Source organism: Microtus oregoni, unplaced genomic scaffold, assembly GCF_018167655.1.
Source record: "Microtus oregoni isolate MIOR12 unplaced genomic scaffold, Mior012 000046F_ref0000063, whole genome shotgun sequence".
Taxonomy (NCBI): Eukaryota; Metazoa; Chordata; class Mammalia; order Rodentia; family Cricetidae; genus Microtus; species Microtus oregoni.
The window spans coordinates 17,656,684-17,681,391 of record NW_024543220.1 but is presented as its reverse complement, the minus strand read 5'-3'; the positions used below and the strand labels follow the sequence as shown (position 1 = coordinate 17,681,391).

Below are 24,708 nucleotides of genomic sequence, written 5' to 3'. Positions count from 1 at the left end.
GGTGTCCCCCAGGCACAGACCCAAGCAGAGTGACCGGCAGGGCAGTTTACAACTGTGCTCTGCAGAGCATGCTCCAGACTGAACAACAAGGAAGGGGAAGGATGCAGAGCCTCCTGCAGCAAAACACACCTGGGGGATAAAAGCCCAGAGCCCAGAGCACCTCACACACACTCACCACTCACACACACTCACACAACACACTCATACACTCCCAGCTCCCAGCCTACCCACCATGGCCGCCTCCACCATGTCCGTCTGCTCTGACGCTTGCACCAACTCCTCCTGGCAGGTGGATGACTGCCCAGAGAGCTGCTGTGAGCCTAGCTGCTGTGTCTCCAGCTGCTGCCAGCCCAGCTGCTGTGCCCCCAGCTGCTGTGTCTCCAGCTGCTGCCAGCCCAGCTGCTGTGCCCCCAGCTGCTGTGTCCCCAGCTGCTGTACCCCATCCCCCTGCCTGACCCTCATCTGCACCCCAGTGAGCTGTGGGTCCAGCCCCTGCTGCCAATCTGCCTGCAGCAGCTGCTGCACACCCTCATGCTGCCAGCCCTCATGCTGTGTGCCTGTCTGCTGCAAGCCAGTCTGCTGTGTCTCCATCTGCTCTGACTGCCAGCCAGCTTGTTGCACCTGCTCCCCCTGCCAGCCATCCTGCTGTGTGCCTGTCTGCTGCAAACCTGTCTGCTGTGAGCCGGTCTGCTGTGGGGCTTCCTCCTCATGCTGCTGACTGTCTAGCTGAGAACTTGATTAGCATCTGTCTTTCCTGACCCATGGTTCTGCTGGGCCTTGCTGGGCCTTCTGGACCCACCCACCCTCACCCTTCCTTCACCAGCCCACCCAGGTCTAGAGTCTGAGTGTCCCCCAGCTACTCTCCTGACTCAGATCCTGGACATGCTGGCTGCCCCACCTTACCCACCTCCAATCTGGCTGGCTTGATCCTGCTATCAGCTGTGTTATTCTTAGCCTCTGAGCACCAATAAAACCTTTTCTGTACCATTCCATCTCCGTGGTAACTGTCATACAGAAAACTGGCTCTGAAGCCTCTGGGCTCTACACCTGACACTCACTGGTCTCTGCACCTGGCTCCAGGACATGCACCTGGCTCTGGGCTCTACACCTGTCCCTGGGACTTGCACCTGACTCCGGGGCCTTCACCCCACTCCTGAGCCTCTACCTACCCCTGGGCTATGTATCTGGCTCTGGGCTTTGTACCGGACTCTGTGAGGTCTACACATGATTCTGGACCTGTGCCCTTCCACTCTCTCTGTATCAGCAGCAGTGGGGTATGGGAGTCATCAGACATGTTCTAAAGTGCCTGTCTTTTGCTGCTGGCCACTTCCAGGTCTTGTGGGCAGCAGAACCTCTGCACACTGGTCACCACTCTAAGCAGCACTTGGGCTCTGAATAAGCCCCCCAGTCTGCTGCCAGTGTCCACCATTGTGTGTGGTGTAGAGCAGAGAAGCCCCCCAGGCTGCTGGCAGTGTCCACCATTGTGTGTGGTATAGAGCAGGGGACTCTGGCCTCCAGCTCAGCACTGAGAAGGTCCACTGTAGGGAAGTTTGGGCATCCTGTCTTCCTGCCCACCCACGTCCCCAGGGAGGCTGAGCAAGCACCAGAATGCCTCAGGCTGCCCACCTACAGATGGAGGACGAGGCATGGTGTACCATGGGATGGGCATGGCCATAAGCCTGGAATGACCACAGCACCCTAGAGTGGTGAGGGGAGGTGTCCACAGGAGATGGAAGGATGTGATGTCCAAATCTGGGCAAATCTGGCCTCCCCTTTGCTGAGGGACTTGGAGAATTGTCTCCTGGAGTTACAGGGGCAGAGCAAAGGGGATGAACTGGTCAGGGAGATGAAGGCAGTGTCTCTACAGGGACTCCTGAGTCCACTTAGCAACAGGAGCAGCGGAAGCCACTTCATCATGGACACATTACTTTGGTGTCATGTGACAAGGTCCCATGGAGGCCTTTGCTGAGGTACAGGTGCCTCCATGTTTTGCTGCCTGGGGGACCAGCCTCCAGTGGTGCAGGGCTCAAAGGGAATCCACAGGGTCTGTGTACTAAGACTTTTTATCTGAAGAGGCAAGGGAAAAGACACTCACACACTCTCTGGATGGTTTCTTCAGACCTTTTCTTTATCTTTATTCTTCTTTTGTATTCTGATTCTGCATTCTGTCTCTTTATTTTTATTCTATAGCTTATATACCCCCAACAAAAATCTTTTAGGCAATATAGAAATTAAAATGTGGTCACATCTATTTTCCAAGTGAATAATTATAATGAATATGGGAAAATGTGTTTTTCATCTTCCTTATATTATTACAACAAAGTCATCCCAAGAACCCACTTATATTTATATGTAAGTAACTTGTTATAGATGAACAGAGTGTGCAAGCAGGGTATTTTTCTCAGCCATTTCTTTTGCTGTCAGGCTGTATTTTGCAGTTACAAAGAAAGAATCAATCACTTTATTACTTACCTTGAAAGGTAATTTTACGAGGAATCTTAAAGGAGTCACAAGCCTAAACTTCTATACATGTAAAACAGTCAGCTCCACTTTAAATCTTAGGGAATATACCCGCTCGTCAATTTCTTTTTTATCAGGAGATTGAGGGCAAAAATGGGTACAAGGAGTTAATCATCATCTTTGATCACCAACCAATCCTAGCAAGGAGAGTGTGTCAGCTAGTATTGTATTTGTGACCCTAACCTAAAGAATCTATAACTCAGCTGTGTCCTTGTGAACTTTAGATTGTCTTCTAGGGTTTTTAATCTCAAACTATTATCCAGACATCTAATCTAATCTGAAGTTATTCTGAGGCTTTGATTCAGCTGTGATACACATCAAAACCTGTGAATCCATTCTTCAACATTAAGATTAAAAAGAATTCAAGCCAGCCTGTCTCCAAGGGACTCAATTGTTTTCCTCAATCATTGACCTCAACTGCGATCTACGTGGCTTCCTGGGTGAAACTCATAGGCCCTAACTGTGTGACATTTCTTTGTATTTATTTTTAATCATCAAAACTCTATTTAAACTAACATTATTATTATCAATTAGACAGTGTAGCTTTAAACATCCTCTTCACAATAATCCACAGATAAAAATGCCCTGTAGAGCCGGGCAGTGGTGGCGCACGCCTTTAATCCCAGCACTCGGGAGGCAGAGGCAGGTGGATCTCTGTGAGTTCGAGGCCAGCCTGGTCTACAAGAGCTAGTTCCAGGACAGGAACCAAAGCCACAGAGAAACCCTGTCTCAAAAAAACAAAAAAAAAAAATGCCCTGTAGAACAGGATGTTTCCATGAGATAAAAACACTACATTACAGCAGTGGGGATCTCCCCATACCCATTCACACCATGCCAGATACCAGAGAAAGATGGCAGCGGCAAACATGTAAGGGCACAGCAGAAGCAAAAGACATTCTGGAGTCTGTGGTCACAGGGCCTGACCTATCCGAGATTCACCCATCAGGTGAGCTGACACCTGAACTTCAATTGCCACTTGCTCTCCTCTGACATGGCCATTGGCCACCGGCCATTGGCATACAAGACACTGAAGCATGGAAATGCCATTCACACCTGGGAGAGCTCTGTGTCCGTCACCTCCCAACCCTGCCCTCCTGGGCCCAGTCCTGAGCAGCAGGTGCAATTTATGTGGGAATGGTGCATGGGAACAGAGTGGATGTCCTTCTGAGGAAGCTTTACTGTCAACTTGACACAGCCTAGAATCATCTGAGGAGGGAGTCTCCGATGAGAGATATGATCATATTGAACATATCCGTGGGAGATAATCTTGATTGTTAATTGATGTAGAAGGGCACTATTCTCTGGACAGGTGGTTCTGGTTATTTAAGAGAGCTAGCTACCCACTCAACAAGAGGGAAACCATGCCTGGGGCTGGAAACCTAGCCAAATACCCATGGCTAGTGAAGTCTAAACCAGCCTAATCCTTAAATACACTCCAAATGTTTATCCTTATATCCACAGATAATTATAGTTCTCATCCCTCATCAAGAAAACTTTTTTGCAACAGAAAGAGACAATAACAGAAAACTGATCAAAATGCAGAGTTGTGGAGCCCAGTCCCTACTGATGCATCTCCAACACACTCCTCCATCTAAGGCTCAGGGATGATTGCGGAAGAGTGGGTGGAAAGACTGTAAGACAGAGGAACAGGAGTTTGCTGTGAGATTGTCTCTGCCACACCCATGAAGTCTCACTAACACTGCTGCCTAAACACAAGCTGAACAAGGACAAAACCAATGGATGTTCTAAAGTGGCCTCGATCCTACACAAAGAACTACAGGCAACTAAGGAACTAAGAGTGGGAAAAATAGTCTTCCCCAGGGAAGAACACACCAATCGGTTATCCAATACCAAATGGTCAGCCCTGAAAGCTTATATACAAGTAGTATTATATGAAGTGAGCAGGTTGTATTTACATATTTAGGGATAGGTAGGTAGGTAGGTGAATGGATAGATAGATAGATAGATAGATAGATAGATGACAAACGTGTGTGTGTGTAACAACAATTACAGAAAAGGAGACCATGAATTTGAATGAGAGCCAGAAGGTACATGGGAGGTGTCAGAGAGAGAGGAAAGGGAAGAGGAAATGATGTAACTATAATACAACCTCAATAAATAAATAAATAAAGCTAGCTAAGCATGAGCAGGCTATGTTCCTCTGTGCTATCTGCTCAGGTTCCTGCTTGAGTTCCTGGTCTGACTTCCCTCAGTGTTGGACTGTGACCTGGACCTATAAGTCGAATGATCCCTTTCCCTAAGTTGCTCCTGGTAGGAGCATTTTCTCATGGCAATAGAAAGGAAACTGGACATGTAAGCATCCGTCTTCACCTGTCTGAAGCTCCCTGAAGAGCCAGTCTCAGTTTCTCCAAATTGCTAAACACAGGGCAGGGATCAGTCAGGCATCTAAGTGTGAACGACCCATCCTTGCTGCCCGGGGTAAAGAGGAACACCTGGGTAAGAGTTAAGGCAAGCTGGGAACCAAAGACTTCGAGGAATTAGGGCTTTGAAACAGTCCTGGGAGTCTAGAAGGTCCCAGGCATGACCGCAGGGGCGCATGCTGACAATGCCGCTGGTGGCTGACCTTTGAGCAAACAGGAGGTAAAGGTGCAACAGGAAGGGGAGAAGGGCAGAAACTGTCAGCTGGGAGCTGAGCCCCATGGGTAAACACACAACAGCTGCAAAGCTTAGGGGGAAACAATTTTGTGACCATGACAAAACTCCCAAGATAACAACATAAGGAGGAAGAAATTGTTGGGCTCACAGTCTTGTGGGGGAGATGTACAATGTCATCTTACTGAGACAGGAGGAAGGACACAGGGCCAGGGTCCCTTCACAGGCAAACCCTACTACTAAGTCCATCCCCTAAAGGATTCCCTCTCATCCTAGTAGTGCCACAAGTCGGGGACTAAGTCTTATCTTTTAAGTCTTTGGGGGTCCTTTAAAATCCAAACCACACCACGCATTGAAGGAACTCAGTCAAATCACTGCCCAAGCACTTCCTTGATAGAATACTTCTGATACGTAGTACATGTGACAAGGTTACTTCAGAAAATTGTAAACCAAAAGTATATGCTGGAGTATGAGACAACTGGTCCAGAAACAGAATGGAAGCAGGACCCACTATAAAACCTCAAGGCCTGCCCTCTCCTCCAGTGACACTTCCTCCAGCCAGGCTCTGCTTCTTAAAGCTTCTACAACCTTCGGAAATGGCACCACCCGCTGGGGACCAAGTATTCAAACCTGTGACCAGGTGGGGACATCTCACATCTGAACCACTACCATCTCCTCATTGTAACCTTTCCTGACATGCCTTGGTCATAGAGTCATGTCTCACATACTGCCATGGGATGTGTGGACAGACCCTCCAGCAAGGCAGAACTGAGGGTGCCAATAAGCACATGTAGTTGCACACTGCTTCCCAAGTCATCGTAGAAATACAAAACGAAGCTCCGTGAACGAGTTTGCACTCAAGCTCTTAGTAGAGCTTAGTAGAGTAGGGTATCGGTGTGTCCCTTGTAGCCAGGCTCAAACTGACCACCCCACTGTATATCTGGCTGTGTCCCCTTTACCTCCTTGCTTCATGCTTGGGGTCGCATGCATGGAATTTTCATTCCTCCACTGTCCCTCTCTTTTCTCTCCAATTGGTTCCTGGCTGCCGCTCCCACTTAGCAGGGGACAGTGTGGTTAAACAGCAGCTACAGATGTGGGACTCTAGAACATAGATGCCAGCACAGTCATGTGACATACTGCTCCTTGAACAGCACAGTGTGTTGAGACCCTCTAACTCCATCTGTGAGTTGTCCGATACAGTCTGGAGTTGCTCGGTTTACCCACGCGCCCTTCATTGGCAATACTTCAGTGCTTTCTCAGAGTCCCCTGTAACACGGAGGATGCTGGTGTCTGGCCCTTGTCTCCCAAGAGCATTCTCGGTGGGCAAAGAGTTCTAGTGTGGTCCCTGTTTTCTTTCTGATGAGAAAGGATGCTTCCATGGCCTCCTGGTCTCCACCTTCCCATCAAGGAGTCATCCGTCAGTCATGTCGCTTCTTCCCACCCTGCTGTCCTTGATTTTCAGCTCCAATGTGCACACACGTGGATTCCTATGTAGTGCTTTACTGAACTCTTTTAAACACACCTAAAATACACTCTGTTTGTCCTCATGGATCAACGTCTTCCATCAGTTTGAAGCTCCTGTTTGTTTTCAATACCTCACCTCGCCCCATCCCTTTGTCTCTCCTAGGATCCAAACCACTCCCTCCCCACCCTGTCCCTTTGCTTGTTGCTCCATTTCCTCGACTTCAGCCCTCCTCACCCCTGCATTCAGTCATCACACCCATCAGCTCCTTCCCTTCGCTAACCTTCTCTTGGACTTGGTCTGATATGCTGTTCATCTATTCCACCATACTGAAAGTTCAGGTTTTAGGTTCTTCACTCCCAGGATTTGGTTCTTATTTGTGGACTTCCAGTTACCACTGGGGAAAAAAAAAATCTCCATCTTTCTCCCAATTTTCTGAAAGATATGTCACGCTTCGTTTGATCTGAAGAGAAACAGGAGCATCACCACGGTTACCCTTTTGATTTTGAAGTGTTTCTTCACAGTTGCCCTCTTTGTTTTTGTAGTGCTGGGGACCAAACCCAGGGCTTTGTACATCCTAGCCAGTCAGCCACCAAGCTATGTCCCCGGCCCTCATCGGTTGCCTTAAGTTCATGTGTGACTGTTCTGATGTCTAACTTTCTTGTCTGTTCTTCTCTTGACTCTTGGTCAACTGGTCTTGTCTCCTAGAATGCCTGGTAACATTTGACCAAAGACAAGAATTCACTGTGTAAAAACTAAAATCTAAGACCCCTTGAGTCCCCGGTGCTGCTATCTGGATCAGAAGTGATGGCCGTGTGTAGCATGAGTTCTAATTGGTCTTAATAATAAAAACCCAGAGTCAGATATTAGGGGGTGAAAGTTGAAAGATTAGAGAAGCAGAGCAGCCAGCTGCTAGACTTCTCACCTCTACAAAATCCTCAGACTGAAAAGAGGTCGAGCTCCTGTCTCCTCCCAAACTTATATTCCTCTCTCTGCCCAGCCATATAACTTCCTGTTTGTCTGTACTCCAGAACTTTATGGTTAACTAGTGGCTAGCTCCATCTTCTGATCTTCAGGCAAGCTTTATTTATTAGATTACAAGCAAGGTATCACCACAACTGTGTCTCTGACAAACAGCTGGTCTGTAGGCATCTTACCATGTGCACTTGAGCTGAGGTGCAGGCAAGGCCATCTGGTTCCGGCTTTGCTTTTCCTGGGGGAGGCTCCTGCATTCACGGTCAGTGTTTACTTCTGAAAGCCCATTGCGTCCCAGACCCTCCGCTTCAGCAGGCCCTGGATTCTGGGCTTTGCCCTCTGGTTCTAAGACCACTAAAGGCTTTGGTCGACTTCCGGGTCCCTTCCCAGTGAGCTGTAGCTCTGTTAGTGCCTCAAGAGGAAAATCCACAGTAACACAGGCTCCATCAGGGGCTCTTCCCGAGATAGGAATTTGGTCCCTCAAGTCTCAGCTATCTCTGGGCCTCCTGGTGCCTGCAAACAGAAATTTACTTGTCAAACCAGCTTCTCCACTTTCCCCACCCCACCGGCTAGTAAGGGTCCACCCCACGCCACATGGACACTGTCATGAAGTGACAACTGTTCTCGCCCAGAGCTGGGCTATGGGAGGAGTACTGGGTTGAGCCCATCTATTTCTTGAGAAGGAATGCCAGATGACATCTCTGCAGCCATAGGATGGCTGGGACAAGTCCCACCAATGAAATCCCAACCTCACTGCTCACAGAGCCTCTCTTAACGCTCCCAGCATCATTCACTGGCAGGAAACAGACAGGCCTGACAACATCACACACAAACAAACACCCTGATGATGACCATGAGCCACACCAACAAGGAAGGGAGACCAAGTCTGACAACAGCACAGGGGTATAAAAGCTGACAACCCAGCACCTCACACACACACACTCACTAACACACTCACTCACTCACACCTCACCCTCCTCCATCCAACCCCACCATGGCCGCCTCCACCATGTCTGTCTGCTCTGACGCTTGCACCAACTCCTCCTGGCAGGTGGATGACTGCCCAGAGAGCTGCTGTGAGCCTAGCTGCTGTGCCCCCAGCTGCTGCCAGTCCAGCTGCTGTGTCCCCAGCTGTTGCCAGACCAGCTGCTGTGCCCCCAGCTGCTGTGCCCCAGCCCCCTGCCTGACCCTCATCTGCACCCCAGTGAGCTGTGGGTCCAGCCCCTGCTGCCAATCTGTCTGTGCTAGCTCCTGTGCACCCTCATGCTGTCAATCCTCCTGCTGTGTGCCTGTCTGCTGCAAGCCTGTCTGCTGCACACCCATCTGTTCTGGCTCCTCATGCTGCCAGCAGTCTAGCTGCCAGCCAGCTTGTTGCACCTGCTCCCCCTGCCAGCCATCCTGTGTGACCCTGTGCTGCAAGCCTGTCTGCTGTACCCCCTGCTGCCAGTCTTCCTGCGCACCCTCATGCTGCCAGCAGTCTAGCTGCCAGCCAGCTTGCGGCACCTGCTCCCCCTGCCAGCCATCCTGTTGCATGACCCTGTGCTGCAAGCCTGTCTGCTGCACACCCATCTGCTCTGGATCCTCCTCATGCTGCCAGCCCTCATGCTGTCAATCCTCCTGCTGTGTGCCTGTCTGCTGCAAGCCTCTCTGCTGCAAGCCCTGCTCCAGCGTGTCCCTGATCTGCCGCCCTGTGTGCAGACCTGCCTGCTGTGTGCCCAGCTCCTCCTGCTGTGCCTCCTCCTGCCAGCCCAGCTGCTGCAAGCCCTGCTCCAGCATGTCCCTGATCTGCCGCCCTGCCTGCTCCAGCCAGGCCTGCTGTGGCCTCTCCTCAGGCCAGAAGTCCAGCTGCTGATGGATCTGTCTATTCCCTGCTCATGTCCTCCCAATTTCTCTTAGCTGCTGATGTGGCATCTCTCCAGGACAGAGGTCCAACTTGTTCCCTACACTGACCTGACCTGACCTTTTGCCTCCCAGGAACTCCACCTGGGCCATTGTCCCTCTTTACTTCCCTCAGCTCTGGTCACTTGTCTTGGCATTAGCCCTTCAGAACATCAATAAACTCTTCTAACTGCCTGGATCTCCTCTCATGCTGTGACAAGTGTGGTTTAAGTCCATGTCAGTCTCTGCAGGCTATGATTGTCCGGGAGGGCGGGGGGGAGGTGGCCCTGCAATAGTGAGAGACGTTGGTCACCTGCCCTAGGTGTGGCCAGTGGAGCTCAGTGGCAGGTTTTGTACAAAGCGGAAAAAAGATCCTGCCATGACAGGCCCCCATATCTGGAAAGGGTGTGCAAGCATCCACAGAGGGCTCCCAGTATCCAGTGGGTGATGGTCTCAGACACACCCACAGAGAAGGCCAAGAGAAGCTGCTGCTGGGCAAGGGGTCCCCAGGAAATAGTAGAATCCATAGCCAGAGCATCAGCTGGGCATGAAGCCTGTCTTTAGCACCTGGAGTACTGCCCTGAGGGGAATTCCTCTGAAGGGAGCCAGAGAAGCAACCTGACCTAATTTACCTTCAGAATACCTAACTGGGTCCCAAGTGACCAGCCTGCCGGCACCCGGCCCATCCAGACAGAGCTTGAGTGAGCACAGAAACACAGCATCCAGCTAAAGAGTCATTCAGTTTAGTAAACTCCCAAGGCGGGAAAAGGTGGCCAATAGATCAATCAATGGGTGGGGATTCACTAGCCTCCCCTATCCCACACAGCCAAGACATTAGAGAGAGATGGAGCAACTGAGCAAAGACGGGAGCGTGTTTAAAGAAAGAGAACCAGAGGGCTGGAGAGATGGCTCAGAGGTTAAGAGCACTGGCTGCTCTTCCAGAGTCCTGAGTTCAATTCCCAGCAACCACATGGTGGCTCACAACCATCTGTACTGAGATCTGGCACCCTGCTCTGGCATGCGAGCATACATCAAGGCAGAATGTTGTATACATGATAAATAAATAAATCTTTTAAAAAAAAAGAAAGAAAGAGAAACAGAGAGGGACAGCTCAGAGGAGCGCTGTGTGGAAGAGGGGCACTGATGTGTTAGGGGTGGGATTCACAGTCGCAGGGGCTGGGATAAAGTCACAGGAGGAAAGGAGCAAGTTGGAGCAGCGGGCAGAAGTCCTGTCCCGCAGAGTCGAGCTCAGGGACCTGGCTTTGTCGCCAGCTCCGCTCTTGGTATCAGACATGCTAAGGTTTTGGATGGCACACACATCCCCATCACTGCAGGGTCTTTGCTGTCCTGAGTGTCCTCTGGTGTCCTGTGGAGTCTCCCTGTGGCACCTGCACTACAGGATGGTACGCAAGCCGGGAAAGGGGTTAGAGATTTAAACACATACACACAGAGACAGACGGGGACATGGGTCATCCTTGAAACAAGTATGTCTCCTTTATTGTGTTCAGGGGCAGCTTCTATAAGGGATCCTTAACTGATAGCCACGCCCCAGTCAAACCCACCAGAAACCACTCCCCTGCCATCAGGAACGCCGGAGGGTCTCGTGCTCAGAGCACCTGCAAACACAGGAAAACAAGTTGCTTTGCTCAGAGCAGCTGCAAGCATAGCAAGTTGTTTACAGGAAATTCAGGGTCTGGGGGTCACAGCCCCAAACATCTCCCTGCCCACCAACCCCCAGTAATTCCTTCACAGCCTCCCCCCTCACTTAGAACGGTGATCAGAAGGGCTCTGTGCCCCTCCAGGTCCTACTACATTCTCCCACATCCTCCATGCCCCTCCAAGCCCCTTCAGGTCCATGCCCCTCCACAGGCCTTTTCCTCTGGTGCTGAACATCAATCACTCCCTTCTCTGGAGGCAGATTCTCTCCCTTGGCAGGGTTTCCCCTTTCCTGCAGGGTCTCTTCCTCCCAGCGGGGGCTCCGTATGGCTCTGTGGAGCTTTTGGCACTGTAACTAAGGTGGCGGTGTGCACATCCATTCAGAGATCTCTGTGAAGATGTGACCATACCAGGGAGTGGGAGTGCTGGATGGTTGGAGGTGTATTTGATTTGGTAAGAGCCCACCGAGTTCTTCCGCACCTCTGAGTCAGCCTGCGTTCCCAGAAGCAGTGAAGGAAAGCTTCTGTCCCTCCTTCATCCCCAGTATCTCTTGTTGATATTTTGAGTGTGGGGCGTTCTTACAAGCATACAGATTCAGTCTCTCATTCATACTTTCATATTCTCTCGCGTGCGCACGCGCGCTCTCTCTCTCACTCTCTCTCTGGTTTTTCTACATAGCACAAATTGTCCTCAAACTCATGATCCTCCTCCTGAATAGCTGAGATCACAGACACACCCCACCCTGCCTGTGACTTCTGTTTTCCGAGTTTACACCGTGGGCATTGTTTGGCATCTGGGTGTCTTCTTCGGGAAGGGGTCTGTCCAGTTCTCTTGCCAGTTTTTGAGTTAGGTTGATTGATTGCTGATTTTAAGGGTCCTCTGCAATGTGCTTGGTGGCCTCTGTCTGATATGGGGAGCAACCACCCTCACCCCTCCCCCCATCCCTGTCGAGCCCTGGTGCCCCTGTCGTTAGTTGCTTTTCTGATGGTGAAAAATGCATGACCGAAACAACTGAAGGAAAGAAGCGCTTCATTTTAGCTCAGGGTTTGAGGACACAGTCCATCATGGCAGGGAATCAGAGTGACAGGGTATGAGGAGGCGACCTGAGTCCGCAGTCAGGAAATGGCAAGCAATGCTTGCACATGCTCGGGTCACTTCCTCTTTGATATTTAGTCCAAGATTCCAGCCCGGGGGATGGTGTCTCCCACATTCATGGTGGCTCTTTCCCCCTCCGTTAGTCCACCCTGGAAACACCCTCACTGGCATGCCCAGAAGGGTCCCCTAGATGATTCCAAATCCTGTCAGGTTGCCACAGCATCGGCCATCACAGTGCAGAGGCAACAGAAGGCCTGAGATGGGAGAAGCTCACAGCTGTGGATACCGTGCTGAGAAAGGCCTCAGGTCAGTGACCGAGCAGAGCCAAGCACAAGGAAGAAAAACAAAGACCCTGGTGGAGACAGACCAAGAAGCATCAACACCAACCCGCAGGACCTGTTCTGAAAGCTGGAAAGAGGTGGCGCACCTCAAGCCACTCTGAGGCCATCCCCAGAGACACAAGAGCCTTAGGCGAGGGGTCTCACCAGCTCTCCTGCCCATTTTAAAGTCCACTTCTTTGTTTTTTAAAGGCCCTTTGCATATTACACACGGACATCTCTGTCAGACAGGCCCTCAGCAAACCCCAGCCATGGAATCTAGCATCACAGAAACAGAGCCAGGTGCCGTGGGTGCGGTAGTTCTTCAGTGTGCCCAGAGCCCAGGTGCTGAAGGTTGGTCCTCAGCCTGTGGTTGTCAGGAAATGATGATGTCTGTAGGAGGTGGGGCCTAATGGAAGGAAGTGAGGTCGTTAGACATGCCGGTTAATCTTTTGTTGGCTTGACGCAGCTAGGGTTATCAGAGAAGAGGAAATTCAGTTGAGACAAAGCTTCTACCAGACTGCCTATAGACAAGTCTGCGGGATGGTTTCTTGATTAATGATTGATGTAAGAGGGCCCAGCCCAGTATACATGGTGCTCCCGGTGGGCAGGCACCACCCCCGCACAGGTGATCCTAGGGTATTTAAGAAAGCAGGCTGAGCAGATGAGTGGTGGTCTCCTGTGGGCTTGGCTTCAGTTCCTGCCCTGACTTCCTTTGATGATGGCCGGGATGTGGTGTAGTAAAATGAACTATAAACCCTTTCCTCCCCAAGTTGCTTTTGGTCTTGCAGCAGAAAGCACACTAGGACATCGGAGCATGCCTTTGGAGGGGACCTTGGGACCTTATGCCATCTTCTTCCCCTCCTAGCCACCACAAGTAAGCAGATTCCTGTTGCATTTCCCACCCTGCATACTGCCTGATGCAGGCCTGCAGGCATCGAGACAAGCAGTCATGTGATGTGTAAGGACTTGAATGAGATATCTCCCGTAGGCTCCGGGATTTGAACATGTGGTTCCCAGTTGGTGGCACTGTTTGGGGAGAAGCAGGAAGTGTGGCTTTGTGGGAGGAGGCATGTCAGTGGAGACAGGTTTCATGGTCACTTTCTCTCAGCTTCATGCTGGTGGTTTAAGATGTGAGCTCCCAGCTTGCAACCCCAGCTACCACAGCAGCCTCTCTACCAATCACTTCTCCACCATGGTGGCCTCTCAGCCCCGTCGAAGCATAGGCCTACAGAAACTCTTTCTTCTTTAAATTGCCTTGGCTGTTTTATGACAGCAACAGAAACATCACTAAGATACAGTGACACTCCCAAAACTAGGAGCCAAGTAACCTTTCCTCTTTATAAGCGATTTGCCTCTGGCATTCTGTCACAGCAATAGAAGCTGCTTAATACTGTGGCTAAGTGGGTTTTATCTCTGGAATACAACATTGGTTTAATATTTGAAAAATCAATTAATATAATACATTGTATTGATATAATAATGTTGACAGAGGTTTCTATCCCACCCAGTACCACAGCAGTTCAGACCCAATTAAACACTCAGAGGTCTCCATTAGTTATAAACTGGTTGGCCTAGTAGCTCAGGCTTCTTATTAACTAATTCTTACATCCTACAACCTCACCAATTATTCTTGTCTGTGTTAGTCACGTGACTTGGTACCTTTCTCATTTGCTTCCTCTCTGTCTGGGTGACCACTGCAGACTGACTCTTTCCTCTTCCCAGAATTCACCTGTTCTCGTGGCCCAGCCTCTACTTCCTGCTTGGCTGCTCCACCTATACTTCCTGCCTGGCTACTGGCCAATCAGCATTTTATTAAACAAGTACAAGAAACAAATCTTTACAGGTAAAACCATTGTCCCACACATAATAAAGGCAAATATCACACCATCCTATCAATAGATGCAGAAAAGTAGCTGGGATAGCCCAATGTCCTTTCACAATAAAAGCCCCACATGCCCAGGTGAGGAGACTTCCTTACTCTGATGTCTGTTAGGAACCCACAGCTGACGTCACCATGTGCCATACCTTCTCCCTAACCTCTAGCAAGGCACAGGCCCATTAATGCCATCACCACTGGGAGATGGATGTTCTCACATCCAAGCTAAGCCCTTGAGTGGCCAAACAGATGCTTTGGAAACTGTGAAACTCAGGTGAAAACCTTCTCAGTACATCAGGAAGACGTGCCCCGCTCATCAGGAGACTTTCCCGGTTCCTAGCAGAATCTGAGTGAGCATCGTTGCAGAAATCTGCAAGTTGGTTTTAAAACTAATATGTAATTGCAAGAACCCATCATCAGCACAAGGGAAAAAAGAGAACAAATATGGACAACTCCCACTTTCTAGTAAAATTTTCCCACAGAGCAACAACGAGCCTCTCCATTGGTCCTGACCTAGAAATAACAAAGAGCTGGTCACTTGTCCCTGCCCAGTCCGCTGCTCCAGCTATGTGCTCAGTAAACCTCTGAGAGGGGGAGGGGAGGGGAATGGGAGAGGAGGGGGAGGGAGGGGGAGAACGAGTGAGTATATCTGACCTTTAGGACACACTACAGGCAGAGTGTCTGCGCACCCCAATGGGAAGCAGAATGTATAAGAGACTGGTTGATGAGTTGGGCCTCCAGGTACTAAACTCTCATCTTTAAACCATCAAACATGAGCTGGGCATGGTAAGGCACACCTGAAATCCCACCAGGAGTTCCAAGTCATCCTCAACTAAACAGTAAATTCCGGGCTAGCCTAGGCTATATGTGGCCTTGCCTCAAAAGAAAGAAGTTTAAAAAGAGGCTTAAATGTGAAAACACATTTTACCAAGATGTCTGGGCAGGAGAGAAGCAGGTGAGAGTCTTGGCAGGAAATGCCAAGCACAGTAGAGGAGCCCCACAGCCTGTTAGAGCCACTGAGGTTAAGAAGCCCAGTGTGGGGAGCACATTTGCCCACACTGTGTGTAGGATGCTCTGCAGACACAAGGCAGCGGGGCAGATGGGTCCCCTAAACACACTGAGCACAACGCCAGCCACCAGAGAGCACATCCCAGCACAAACACTGTTGAAATAAGGAGCGGCGGGCTGCGTCCCCGGCACCCGGCTGCCCCCACGGCTAGCTTTACCTGAAATAATTACACGGAAACTGTATTCTTTTAAACACCGCTTGGCCCATTTCTATCTAGCCTCTTCTAGGCTAGCTCTCGCACCTGGACTAGCCCATTTCTAATAGTCTGCTGTAGCCCACGAGCTGGCTTACCAGGAATGATCTTAACCTGCTTCTGTCTGGAGTGTGAGAATCATGGCGACTCACTGACTCAGCTTCTTTCTCCCAGCCTTCTGTTTTGTTTACTCCACCCACCTAAGGGTGGGCCTATCAAATGGGCCTAGCAGTTTCTTTATTGCTTAACCAATGAAATCAACAGATTGATATATGACACTCCCACATCAAAACACAGAGAACCAAGAGTGCAGCCTGGTCACACGGCTGTGCAGTGCAAATGGCCTGCCTCTCAGGGATGGGGCAGCCTGGGGATAAACATTTACCCACGCGTGACCCAAGAAGTGTACACAGAGATTTACTCCAGAGGAAAGAAAACTCACCGTCATAGAAAACACCAAACACAAACAACAGTGACTACCACCTTATTCCTACGTGTAGTAAACAGGAGACAGTCAAAACATCTCCCAGCTACACTGTGGGAAATCGATACAATGTAACTATAGAGCTGTAGAAAGACATAAACTTGGTGGGAATAGTTGGTTGAATTTTGAGGTCAGAAAATTTTAAACCACAAAGACTGGCTTAAACGGAGGGGAGGGAAGAGGAGTGGGTCTTTTGGCTGACAGCTCTATGGGTCCAGGGAGGCAGGCTAGCTGCCCCGGCAGAGTTAGAAGCTTCAACTGGTTCCAAGTGTCCTTTTGCTGTCCCTGGCTTTAGCTCTTCTTTCTGTAGGCAGGAGCTCTCCAAGCCTCTTACTAAAGCTCAGCCCACTCCTGTCCTCTGGTGTCATGCACCCAGGAAGACTTCATCTTGGTGTGTCCATCCTGCTAGGCTCAGGTTGGGTACTGGGCTGTGTGAAAGCCCCGAGGTGTCCCCATGCATTCGAGGCACAGGTTCCCAGTCTACGTGGACACACAGCACATGGTGACATTTCACTTGCAGGGGGTCCCAGTCCTGCATCACAGCTCCCTTTCTCTGTTGCTATTCTGAAAATCCTGTATTCTAGAAGAATCCATCTCTCTCTAGTTTTCCCTCACCGTCTCATTCTCTACAGACCGGTGCCATATTGAGACACTCAAAATAGTCTCCCCTAGGGTTCAGGGACACTTTCCTGCCAGGTGTGTGTCGCCAGTAGGTTTTATGACCCTACCCACCTACCTGGGCTGGAACTCCAAATTTCTCACTGCCTAATGAGGAAGCCTGGATGATGAGGCATGTGGTGTGTGCACAAAGCCAGACCCAGCTTGGACAAGGCTCCACTCGGAGGACCAAGCACACAGCACCCTCAGGCCCTAGCCAGGACCACGTGGGGCTCAGGAGGAGTGACTCGCCTGTAAATAAACAGATTAACAAGGGTTTTTAGGACGCAGCTTAAAATACCCATGAGGAAGGAAGGTTCTAGAGGCTTCTGGCTGACGACATACCCTGCTATAAAAGCTGACGGCACAGCACATAACATACACACTCTCACGCACACTCTTAAGCTCACACCTCCCAACTCCAGTCAGCCCCACCATGGCCGCCTCCACCATGTCTGTCTGCTCTGACGCTTGCACCAACTCTTCCTGGCAGGTGGATGACTGCCCAGAGAGCTGCTGTGAGCCTAGCTGCTGTGCCCCCAGCTGCTGCCAGACCAGCTGCTGCCAACCTAGCTGCTGCCAGTCCAGCTGCTGTGCTCCCAGCTGCTGTGCCCCATCCCCCTGCCTGACCCTCATCTGCACCCCAGTGAGCTGTGGGTCCAGCCCCTGCTGCCAATCTGCCTGCAGCAGCTGCTGCACACCCTCATGCTGCCAGCAGTCTAGCTGCCAGCCCTCATGCTGCACCTGCTCCCCTTGCCAACAGTCCTGCTGTGTGCCTGTCTGCTGCAAGCCTGTCTGCTGCACACCCATCTGTTCTGGCTCCTCATGCTGCCAGCAGTCTAGCTGCCAGCCAGCTTGCTGCACCTGCTCTCCTTGCCAGCCATCCTGTTGCATGACCCTGTGCTGCAAGCCTGTCTGCTGCACACCCATCTGCTCTGGATCCTCCTCATGCTGTCAGGCATCCTGCTGTGTGCCTGTCTGCTGCAAGCCTGTCTGCTGCAAGCCCTGCTCCAGTGTGTCCCTGCTCTGCCGCCCTGTGTGCAGACCTGCCTGCTGTGTGCCCAGCTCCTCCTGCTGTGCCTTGTCCTGCCAGCCCAGCTGCTGCAAGCCCTGCTCCAGCATGTCCCTGATTTGCCGCCCTGCCTGCTCCCGCCAGGCCTGCTGTGGCCAGAAGTCCAGCTGCTGATGGGACTGTTCCTGGTTCCAGCTGGCTCAGGTCCCTCCCTGTGGCCCCTCCCAGCTTTCTCAGCCTGATCCTTACCTGGGATAGCCAATCCCCCAGGATGAAGCCCCCAACCTGTCCTTTGTAAGTTGACCTTCCCAGGAGACCTGCTGATCCTCCTGTGTCACTGCCCTCCCTCCCAGTCCCTCTGCTCTGGTTACCTGCCTCTGACATCAGCTTGTCTGCAGCCCATGGCTTCAATAAACTCTTCTACCCACCTGGATCTGCTCTTATTCTCTGGAACATGCGGTTCGAGTAAATATCCACCTTCGTAGCCAGGAATGTTTTTAGGAGGGACAGTAGCCACCTCCCCTGGAGGTCACCAGTTGTTTGAATGAAGAATGTCCCAAATAAGCACATTTATTTGAAGACGTGGTCTCTGGTGCATGGTTCTGTTTGGCGAGTTGCGAAACGTCTAGAGACTTCCTTGAGGATGCAAGTCATGGGGGCAGGTTTTGTGGGCTGATAGCCCACTGTGAGTCCACGCTCTCTGTTTTCTGCTCTTGGTTAGAGATGAGCTCTCTGGCATCCTGTTCCACTCACCTGCTGCCGTTTATCTCCCACCTTTATGGACTCTCCCTCTGGAACCCTAAGCTAAAATGAACTCTTTCCTTCCTAAGTCATGGTGCTTAGTCATAGCTACAAAATAATGAATACAAAATGGGCAGGCTGACACTTGACAGCTCAAGCCGGCATGAGCCTGGTGCGTGCGTTGGGGGCATTAGGGTGCTCCGTCCCTATACCTCCCCATTGTCACCGTCCCTAGCTCCCTCTTGGCCTTCTGTGACTCCTGATCCCCTGGACATCGTTGGGAGGGTTTTGTTCTCTGTCACCTGTCAGCTCCCAAGCTCCACATCATTTCCTGGAAGTCTCCAGGAAACAGACTTCCCACTGTGAGAGCCACAGAAACAGAGCCCCTGTTCCCAAAGGAACCCGAGCAAGTGTCCCATACTGTGACCAAGGCATACTGCGCGTTGAGCCAACTCTGAAGGTCACACAGGCTTTCACCCTCTTTAGGACAGGTGCGTGGAACTGGCACGCAGGTTCACATGGGCAGAGCCTTGCTAAGGAAGATAGTAAGTGTGCACACATTGGCATGCACACACTCAGCTGTTGGCAGAGCTAACTTACCGGTTAGCTGGTCAGACTGCCTGTGTTTGGCTAAGGACGGTTTGGTGAGAGATGTGTGGACAAATAGCCCATAGCACTCTGCTTCGCTGACTGTAAAAAAACACACATATCACAGAACTCTCTGTGATCTTTGTGAGCGCATCCCGGCTGTGCTGAGTTCATTCACATACTACCTAGCAAATCTCAGCTATCCTGTGAACTCCTGGCTTCTTGATCTACACCCCTCCCCACCCCTACCCCAAATCCCTGGCACCCTTGTTGTTGTGTCCACATGAATCTGAGCCTTTGGGGAGCTAAGCAGATTGGTGCAGCACCTGTCCTTCTGGCCTGGTTTGTTTTCCTCAGTGTGAGGTCCTCCCAGCTCCTTCATGATGGAGCAGACCAGGACCTATTTCTCTCGACAGGCTGAAAACATTCTGTTGTGCACATGGGCTAGGCTGTTTGTCCTGAGCTGGCTGGGGGGCTGGGGTGGGGAGCCACACTGAATTCCCACCCAGAAAGTGCTGCTGGGTAGGGTGCCATCAGCTCCTCCCACTCCCTGACTAGCCCCACCTCCTCCTCTCAGTCCCACCCTCTTGCTATCCCCACCCTCTCTCCCCACCCCCTCCCAGGCCCTGCTCTCCTCTCCCCCTCCATTCCCAACTGTTTCACCCCGTTGGCCTTGTGCATCCTTCTTGGTCCTTCCCTCCTCCCTTTCCTTCAGCTCTGCCCCACCTCTGGCCCTGGTCTCCACAGAAGAATGAATACCTGCTCTCCCTGCTGGCGGAGGAGAGGGACACACTGCTGCTCGGCCTGAGGTACTCACCCACACAGCTGCACTTCCTATTTCTCACCGAGGACTTGGCTGGTGCCTGGCAGACCCGTGTGTCCTTCCGGAGCCCCGGCCTCGTGGACAGCCAGTGGCACACGCTGATCTTGGCTGTGTCCCAAGGATCCTTTTCCCTCACCATGGACTGTGGCTTCCCAATGGACATGTAGGTACCAGGATGTTCATGCCAGAGATTAACCATGCTGTGTGTCATCTGAGCAACCCATTGCAGTGACTGTTCTGCCACTGAGCCATGGGGGGGGGGGGTCCTAGGCAAGTTCACCCCTGCCCCTGCCCTGCCAGATCCTTTACTTGGGGCAGGCTATGGAGGATGCCTTAGGTGCGTTATGAAATACCTTAAGGCCTTATGGAAGACAGGCTTCCATTATGAGGCCAGGGGTCATAGAGCAGCTACACAGCTCTGTGAAATGGAGGTGCCCAATCAGGGGCTAGAAATCACCTACTTGGAGCAACTGTGGCCAAGGAAGATCTGAGGGCCTTGGGTTGAGAATGCAGGCCTGCTCCAAGGCTGCAGACTGGGCTCAGGAGCCAGGATGCCTAGCCACAGAGTGGAGGTGGGCTGTGGGTGGAGGATTGGCTACCTGGTACCCCTGGCCTGGAGCTTGGTGCACTGTAGCAGATGGTTAAGGCTGGAGGAAGCAGGAGCTATGTCACCTCATGCAGTGGTTCCAGCCACATGTCCCTCCCTTGGCCTGCTATCTCTCATGTCTTCCTCAGTGAGTTCAACCTTCGTAGCAATCACAACCAGCACATTTCAGAGGCTCCCGGGTTTCTAGCAAGATGCCTCCCTCCTACCTGTAGCCATCATCTCCCAGGCTGTATAAAAGCACACAATGGTTATATGGGTCAAGGTCCTGATACAGAGGAAGGTCCCGGAGGTTCACCGAGGTAGCAAAAAGGTCTCATATGTATCCTCGCTATGCATTCCTTTAAGGGCCTCAGTCCTGGGTGCTCCAACTCATCTCCCCTGGGGACTATGAATGTGCCTTTAATTGCCAACTGGGTCTTAAACCAAGTCAAGATTATGTCAGCTGAGTGAGACAGTTTCTGATGAGGTGGCAGAGACCACAGAGGCAAGGGAAAGGCTGCAAGCATGTTCAGATGCAATGGGAAGGGAGATGGAGGTAGAGAGATGCAGCCACAGCTGGGAAACCTGGGGCCACTAGAGCCAGAAGGGCAAGGTGTCCTCCTTTGTCTCAGAGAGGGCAATGCTCTGCAGGCCTAGGACCTCTAATTGCTATGAAGCCTGTCATTAGAGCTGCCCTAGGATGCTCGCCTGTTTCTCATGTGAGACCCAACCCCTGTCTTTATAAGCAAATGGGGTGTATGCCCTTCCTTTTCTATGGTACTAGTACTGTCCGCTCATGTTTCAGAATGGCTGACGTTCCCTTCCCACCCACCCTATCAGTAAGAGGAGCCCGGTTCTTCATTGGCAGCCGGAAGAGAACCAAAGGCCTATTCACAGTGAGTGTGGAGGACCTGCCAGCAGCAGCCCTCCCCAAGGGCTCTGGGGACAGCCTGTCACATGCTTCAGATGGTAGATTGCCATCAATGCTAAATGAGAACCAGGAACACAAAGGGGTTGCGGAGTCTACCCCAGGACCCTCACACTGGCTCTTCCTATTTTCTCACACACTCTTCCCTGAGACTCTTGGATCCCTGCTCACAAGTCCTCCTACCATGGAAGCCTGACCCCAAAATGCTCATAAACTGATGCTTGAACCCAGTCTTTCTGGCCTTGATGTATGTCAGCACCCCCATCCATCCATCCATCCATCCATCCATCCATCCACACATCCACCACCCATTCATCCTCTCATCTACCCACCCATCCACTGATCCACCCACACATCCATCCACTCACTCATCCTCTCTTCTGTTCACCTACCCATCTACCCCCACACCCATCCACCTATCTGTCCGTTCACCCACACATCCATCACCTGTGCTGGACTCTCTGCTGGGATGGTATCTAGAGTCTACTCCACAACTAGGAGCTACAGTTCTCTGTGGCGTCCTCGGCATCTGCACCCATGCCTGGTACATAGTGATCATTCTGTGGAAATGTGCTTGTGTTATGATTGAATGGAAGAAAACATAGGTGGATAGTTGTATGCATGGATTGGAAAGTGGTGGTGGATAGATGGATGCATGTATGCATGCATGCCTGCATGGGTAAATAGTGATAGGTGGATAGATGCATGCATGGGTTGATGCCTGGGTGGCTATATATATATATATATATATATATATATATATATATTTGAATGAGTGGGTAGATGGTGAGTGGATAAGTGGATAGATAGAGGGTTGAATATGTAGGTGAATTTATTGGTTATTAATGAATAGACATGGGTGACTGGGCAGAAGGATGACTGCTAAATGGGTGGGCAGGTAGGTGGATGGATGGATGAATAAATGGATGGGTGGATGGTGGAGGAATGGATGGATGGATGATGGGTAAATGGGTGGAGGGATGGTTGGGTGGATGGATGATGGATGGATGGATGGATGGTTGGGTGGATAGATGACGGATGGATGGATGGATGGATGATGGGTGGATGGATGATGGATGGATGGAAGATGGATGGATGGATGGATGAATAGATGGATGGATGGATGGATGGGTGGATAGATGACGGATGGATGGATGGATGGATGAATAGATGGATGGATGGATGGATGGATGGGTGATGGGTGGATAGATGGAGGAATGGATGGATGGGTGATGGGTGGATGGATGGATGATGGGTGGATGGATGATGGATGGATGGATGGATGAATAGATGGATGGATGGATGGATGGGTGATGGGTGGATGGATGGAGGAATAGATGGATGGAGCGATGGGATGGGTGGATGGATGACGGATGGATGGATGGATGGATGGATGGATGGATGGGTGATGGGTGGATGGATGGATGAATAAATGGGTGGAGTGATGGGTGGGTGGGTGGAGGGATAGAGGGATAGATAGATGAATGAATGAATCGATGGTGGGTAGATATTTAAGGAAGGAATGGAAAAGTAGTTGGGTGGGATGGAAAAGGAACGTGGCCTAGTCACTCTAGTTCCATGTGGACAGTCCCTTCTTTACTAAGAACAATAAACAATTGCCTGCCATCACTCCTGATCCACATGCAGACCCATTCCCACACTGCAGGTTAGACCCACTGGGCCATGTGGGCCAAGGTCCCCAACAGCTGCAGATATCAGTGGAACCTCACTTTCTCCTTTCGCAGGGCCTGATAAGGCAACTGGTTCTGCTGCCTGGCTCAGATGCCACCCCAAGGCTATGTCCCAGCAGGAACGCCAGGCTGGCTGAGCTGTCCATCCCCCGGGTGCTGAAGAGGCTCACAGAGAAGCCTGATGCTAACGATGTGCTGAAATATCCTTATGGTTAGTAGGCGGAGCTTGTTTCCCACCCTGGCTCCATCTGAGAGCACAGGCTCCTTTCTCAGCCTCTCCAGTGTGCATCTCTCAGTGACAGAAGGGCAGGTGTCACAGTGGCCAGGAGGATACACAGGGCCATCAGAAAGGCCAGAACCACTAACCTGCCCCTCCCTTGAAGGACTCTGATTGGACAGCCTACAGGAAGACTATCACCTTTCTTGGTCCCCTGGGCAGGTAGTAGATACGGTTTCATCAGGAAGGCTCCCTGGCCAGCAACTGCCCTTATATTCCAGCTACTCTGTCCAGCTTATCCTAACTTCAGCCCAACCCACACTAAGACCTAACTCCATTTCCCATCAGCCCTTCCAGACCATGGCATCTTCTAGATGTGCTTCCTCTGGTTCCTATCTGCCCTGTCCTAGTGTTGGGTTGCAGTGATGAGTCATTTATTAAAATCGCACCCCTTCTGTACAGAATCTGAGAGTCCCTCCCCAACTACCCGTATACCCCTGCTTCTTGGAAAGAAGATGAGGTGAAGGACAGTCGGACCCCCAAAGCTTATGGGTCTCATATAATAAATAAAGGAAGTTCCCATCTGAATATGCCAGAAATTTAGGTTTTACTGTGTGACACCGCTGCCTGGTGCTGATGGCTATCCCCATAAAGCCAGGAGGCCAGACATGAGACCAATGCTGGTACCAATAGTGGTGAGACCAAAACACAGGCCCAAGAACATCACCCATAGTTTAGCTCCTCCTGCTGAGAAGAGGCAGGCTCTCAGGGGAGAGCAGTGTGTGGCTATTGAGGCGATCCATTGTGTGACTGCAAAGGGACAGAGAGACATTCCCTCCAGGTAGAAGGTAGGTGTGGTCAGCCAGCCACACAGGAAACATTATGGCTGGAGTTCTAGGGCTTCCCACCCTACCTCCAGTGGCCTGTGCTGCCTGGGGCTCCCTTCAGCCATGTAAAAAGGTAAAGATAGGACCACCGGGCTTGGACCCCTTGCCAAAGTCCTTATCTCAGGAATCATGATATGCAAAACACTTTTGTCTGATATTCCCCACAGAAGCTGACATGAAAGTAACCCTGGGATCCCGGCCGCCATGCACCAAGGCAGAGGGTGTCCAGTTCTGGTTTGATGCCGCCCAAAAGGGGCTCTACCTGTGTGCCGACAGCCAGTGGGTCTCCGTGTTGACAGGTGAGGCTGGACTCAGAATTCACATCCTAAGCACATAGAACAGCTGACTGTGTCCCCATTAGGAAAAGGATATCGTGAAAGGCTTCAAGCCCCATCCACCTGTAAGGGCCACTTCAGAGTGGAAAGCCTCCTCAGTGA

General features: G+C 51.2%; 3 protein-coding genes across 11 annotated transcripts in view; all 3 read left to right on the top strand.

The window, feature by feature from the left end:
• The window catches only part of Tspear (thrombospondin type laminin G domain and EAR repeats), a 157,455-nt gene that overhangs the window by 116,056 nt on the left and 16,691 nt on the right, over window positions 1–24,708 (top strand). Inside the window, exons 3-6 of the mRNA XM_041634296.1 lie at window positions 19,887–20,125; window positions 21,354–21,444; window positions 23,222–23,378; window positions 24,439–24,570. Coding sequence (XP_041490230.1) covers window positions 19,887–20,125; window positions 21,354–21,444; window positions 23,222–23,378; window positions 24,439–24,570 — 619 coding nt within the window. The remainder of the gene's footprint in view (window positions 1–19,886; window positions 20,126–21,353; window positions 21,445–23,221; window positions 23,379–24,438; window positions 24,571–24,708) is intronic.
• LOC121435201 (keratin-associated protein 10-2-like) lies at window positions 233–9,422 on the top strand. 8 transcript variants are annotated; one of them, XM_041634304.1, is made up of 4 exons: window positions 233–318; window positions 415–699; window positions 8,903–9,272; window positions 9,381–9,422. In XM_041634304.1, exons 1-4 carry the CDS (start codon window positions 233–235, stop codon window positions 9,420–9,422), a joined length of 783 nt encoding a protein of 260 aa, XP_041490238.1. The 8 variants fall into 8 exon arrangements, with proteins under 8 accessions (XP_041490238.1, XP_041490237.1, XP_041490239.1 ...); XM_041634303.1 differs by having other exon boundaries at window positions 233–332; window positions 438–697; window positions 8,991–9,422; XM_041634305.1 differs by lacking the exons at window positions 233–318; window positions 415–699 and adding an exon at window positions 8,565–8,680 and having other exon boundaries at window positions 8,732–9,010; window positions 9,095–9,422.
• On the top strand, window positions 17,235–17,984 carry LOC121435206 (keratin-associated protein 10-8-like). 2 transcript variants are annotated; one of them, XM_041634335.1, is made up of 2 exons: window positions 17,235–17,321; window positions 17,397–17,984. In XM_041634335.1, exons 1-2 carry the CDS (start codon window positions 17,235–17,237, stop codon window positions 17,982–17,984), a joined length of 675 nt encoding a protein of 224 aa, XP_041490269.1. The 2 variants fall into 2 exon arrangements, with proteins under 2 accessions (XP_041490269.1, XP_041490270.1); XM_041634336.1 differs by having other exon boundaries at window positions 17,235–17,608; window positions 17,684–17,984.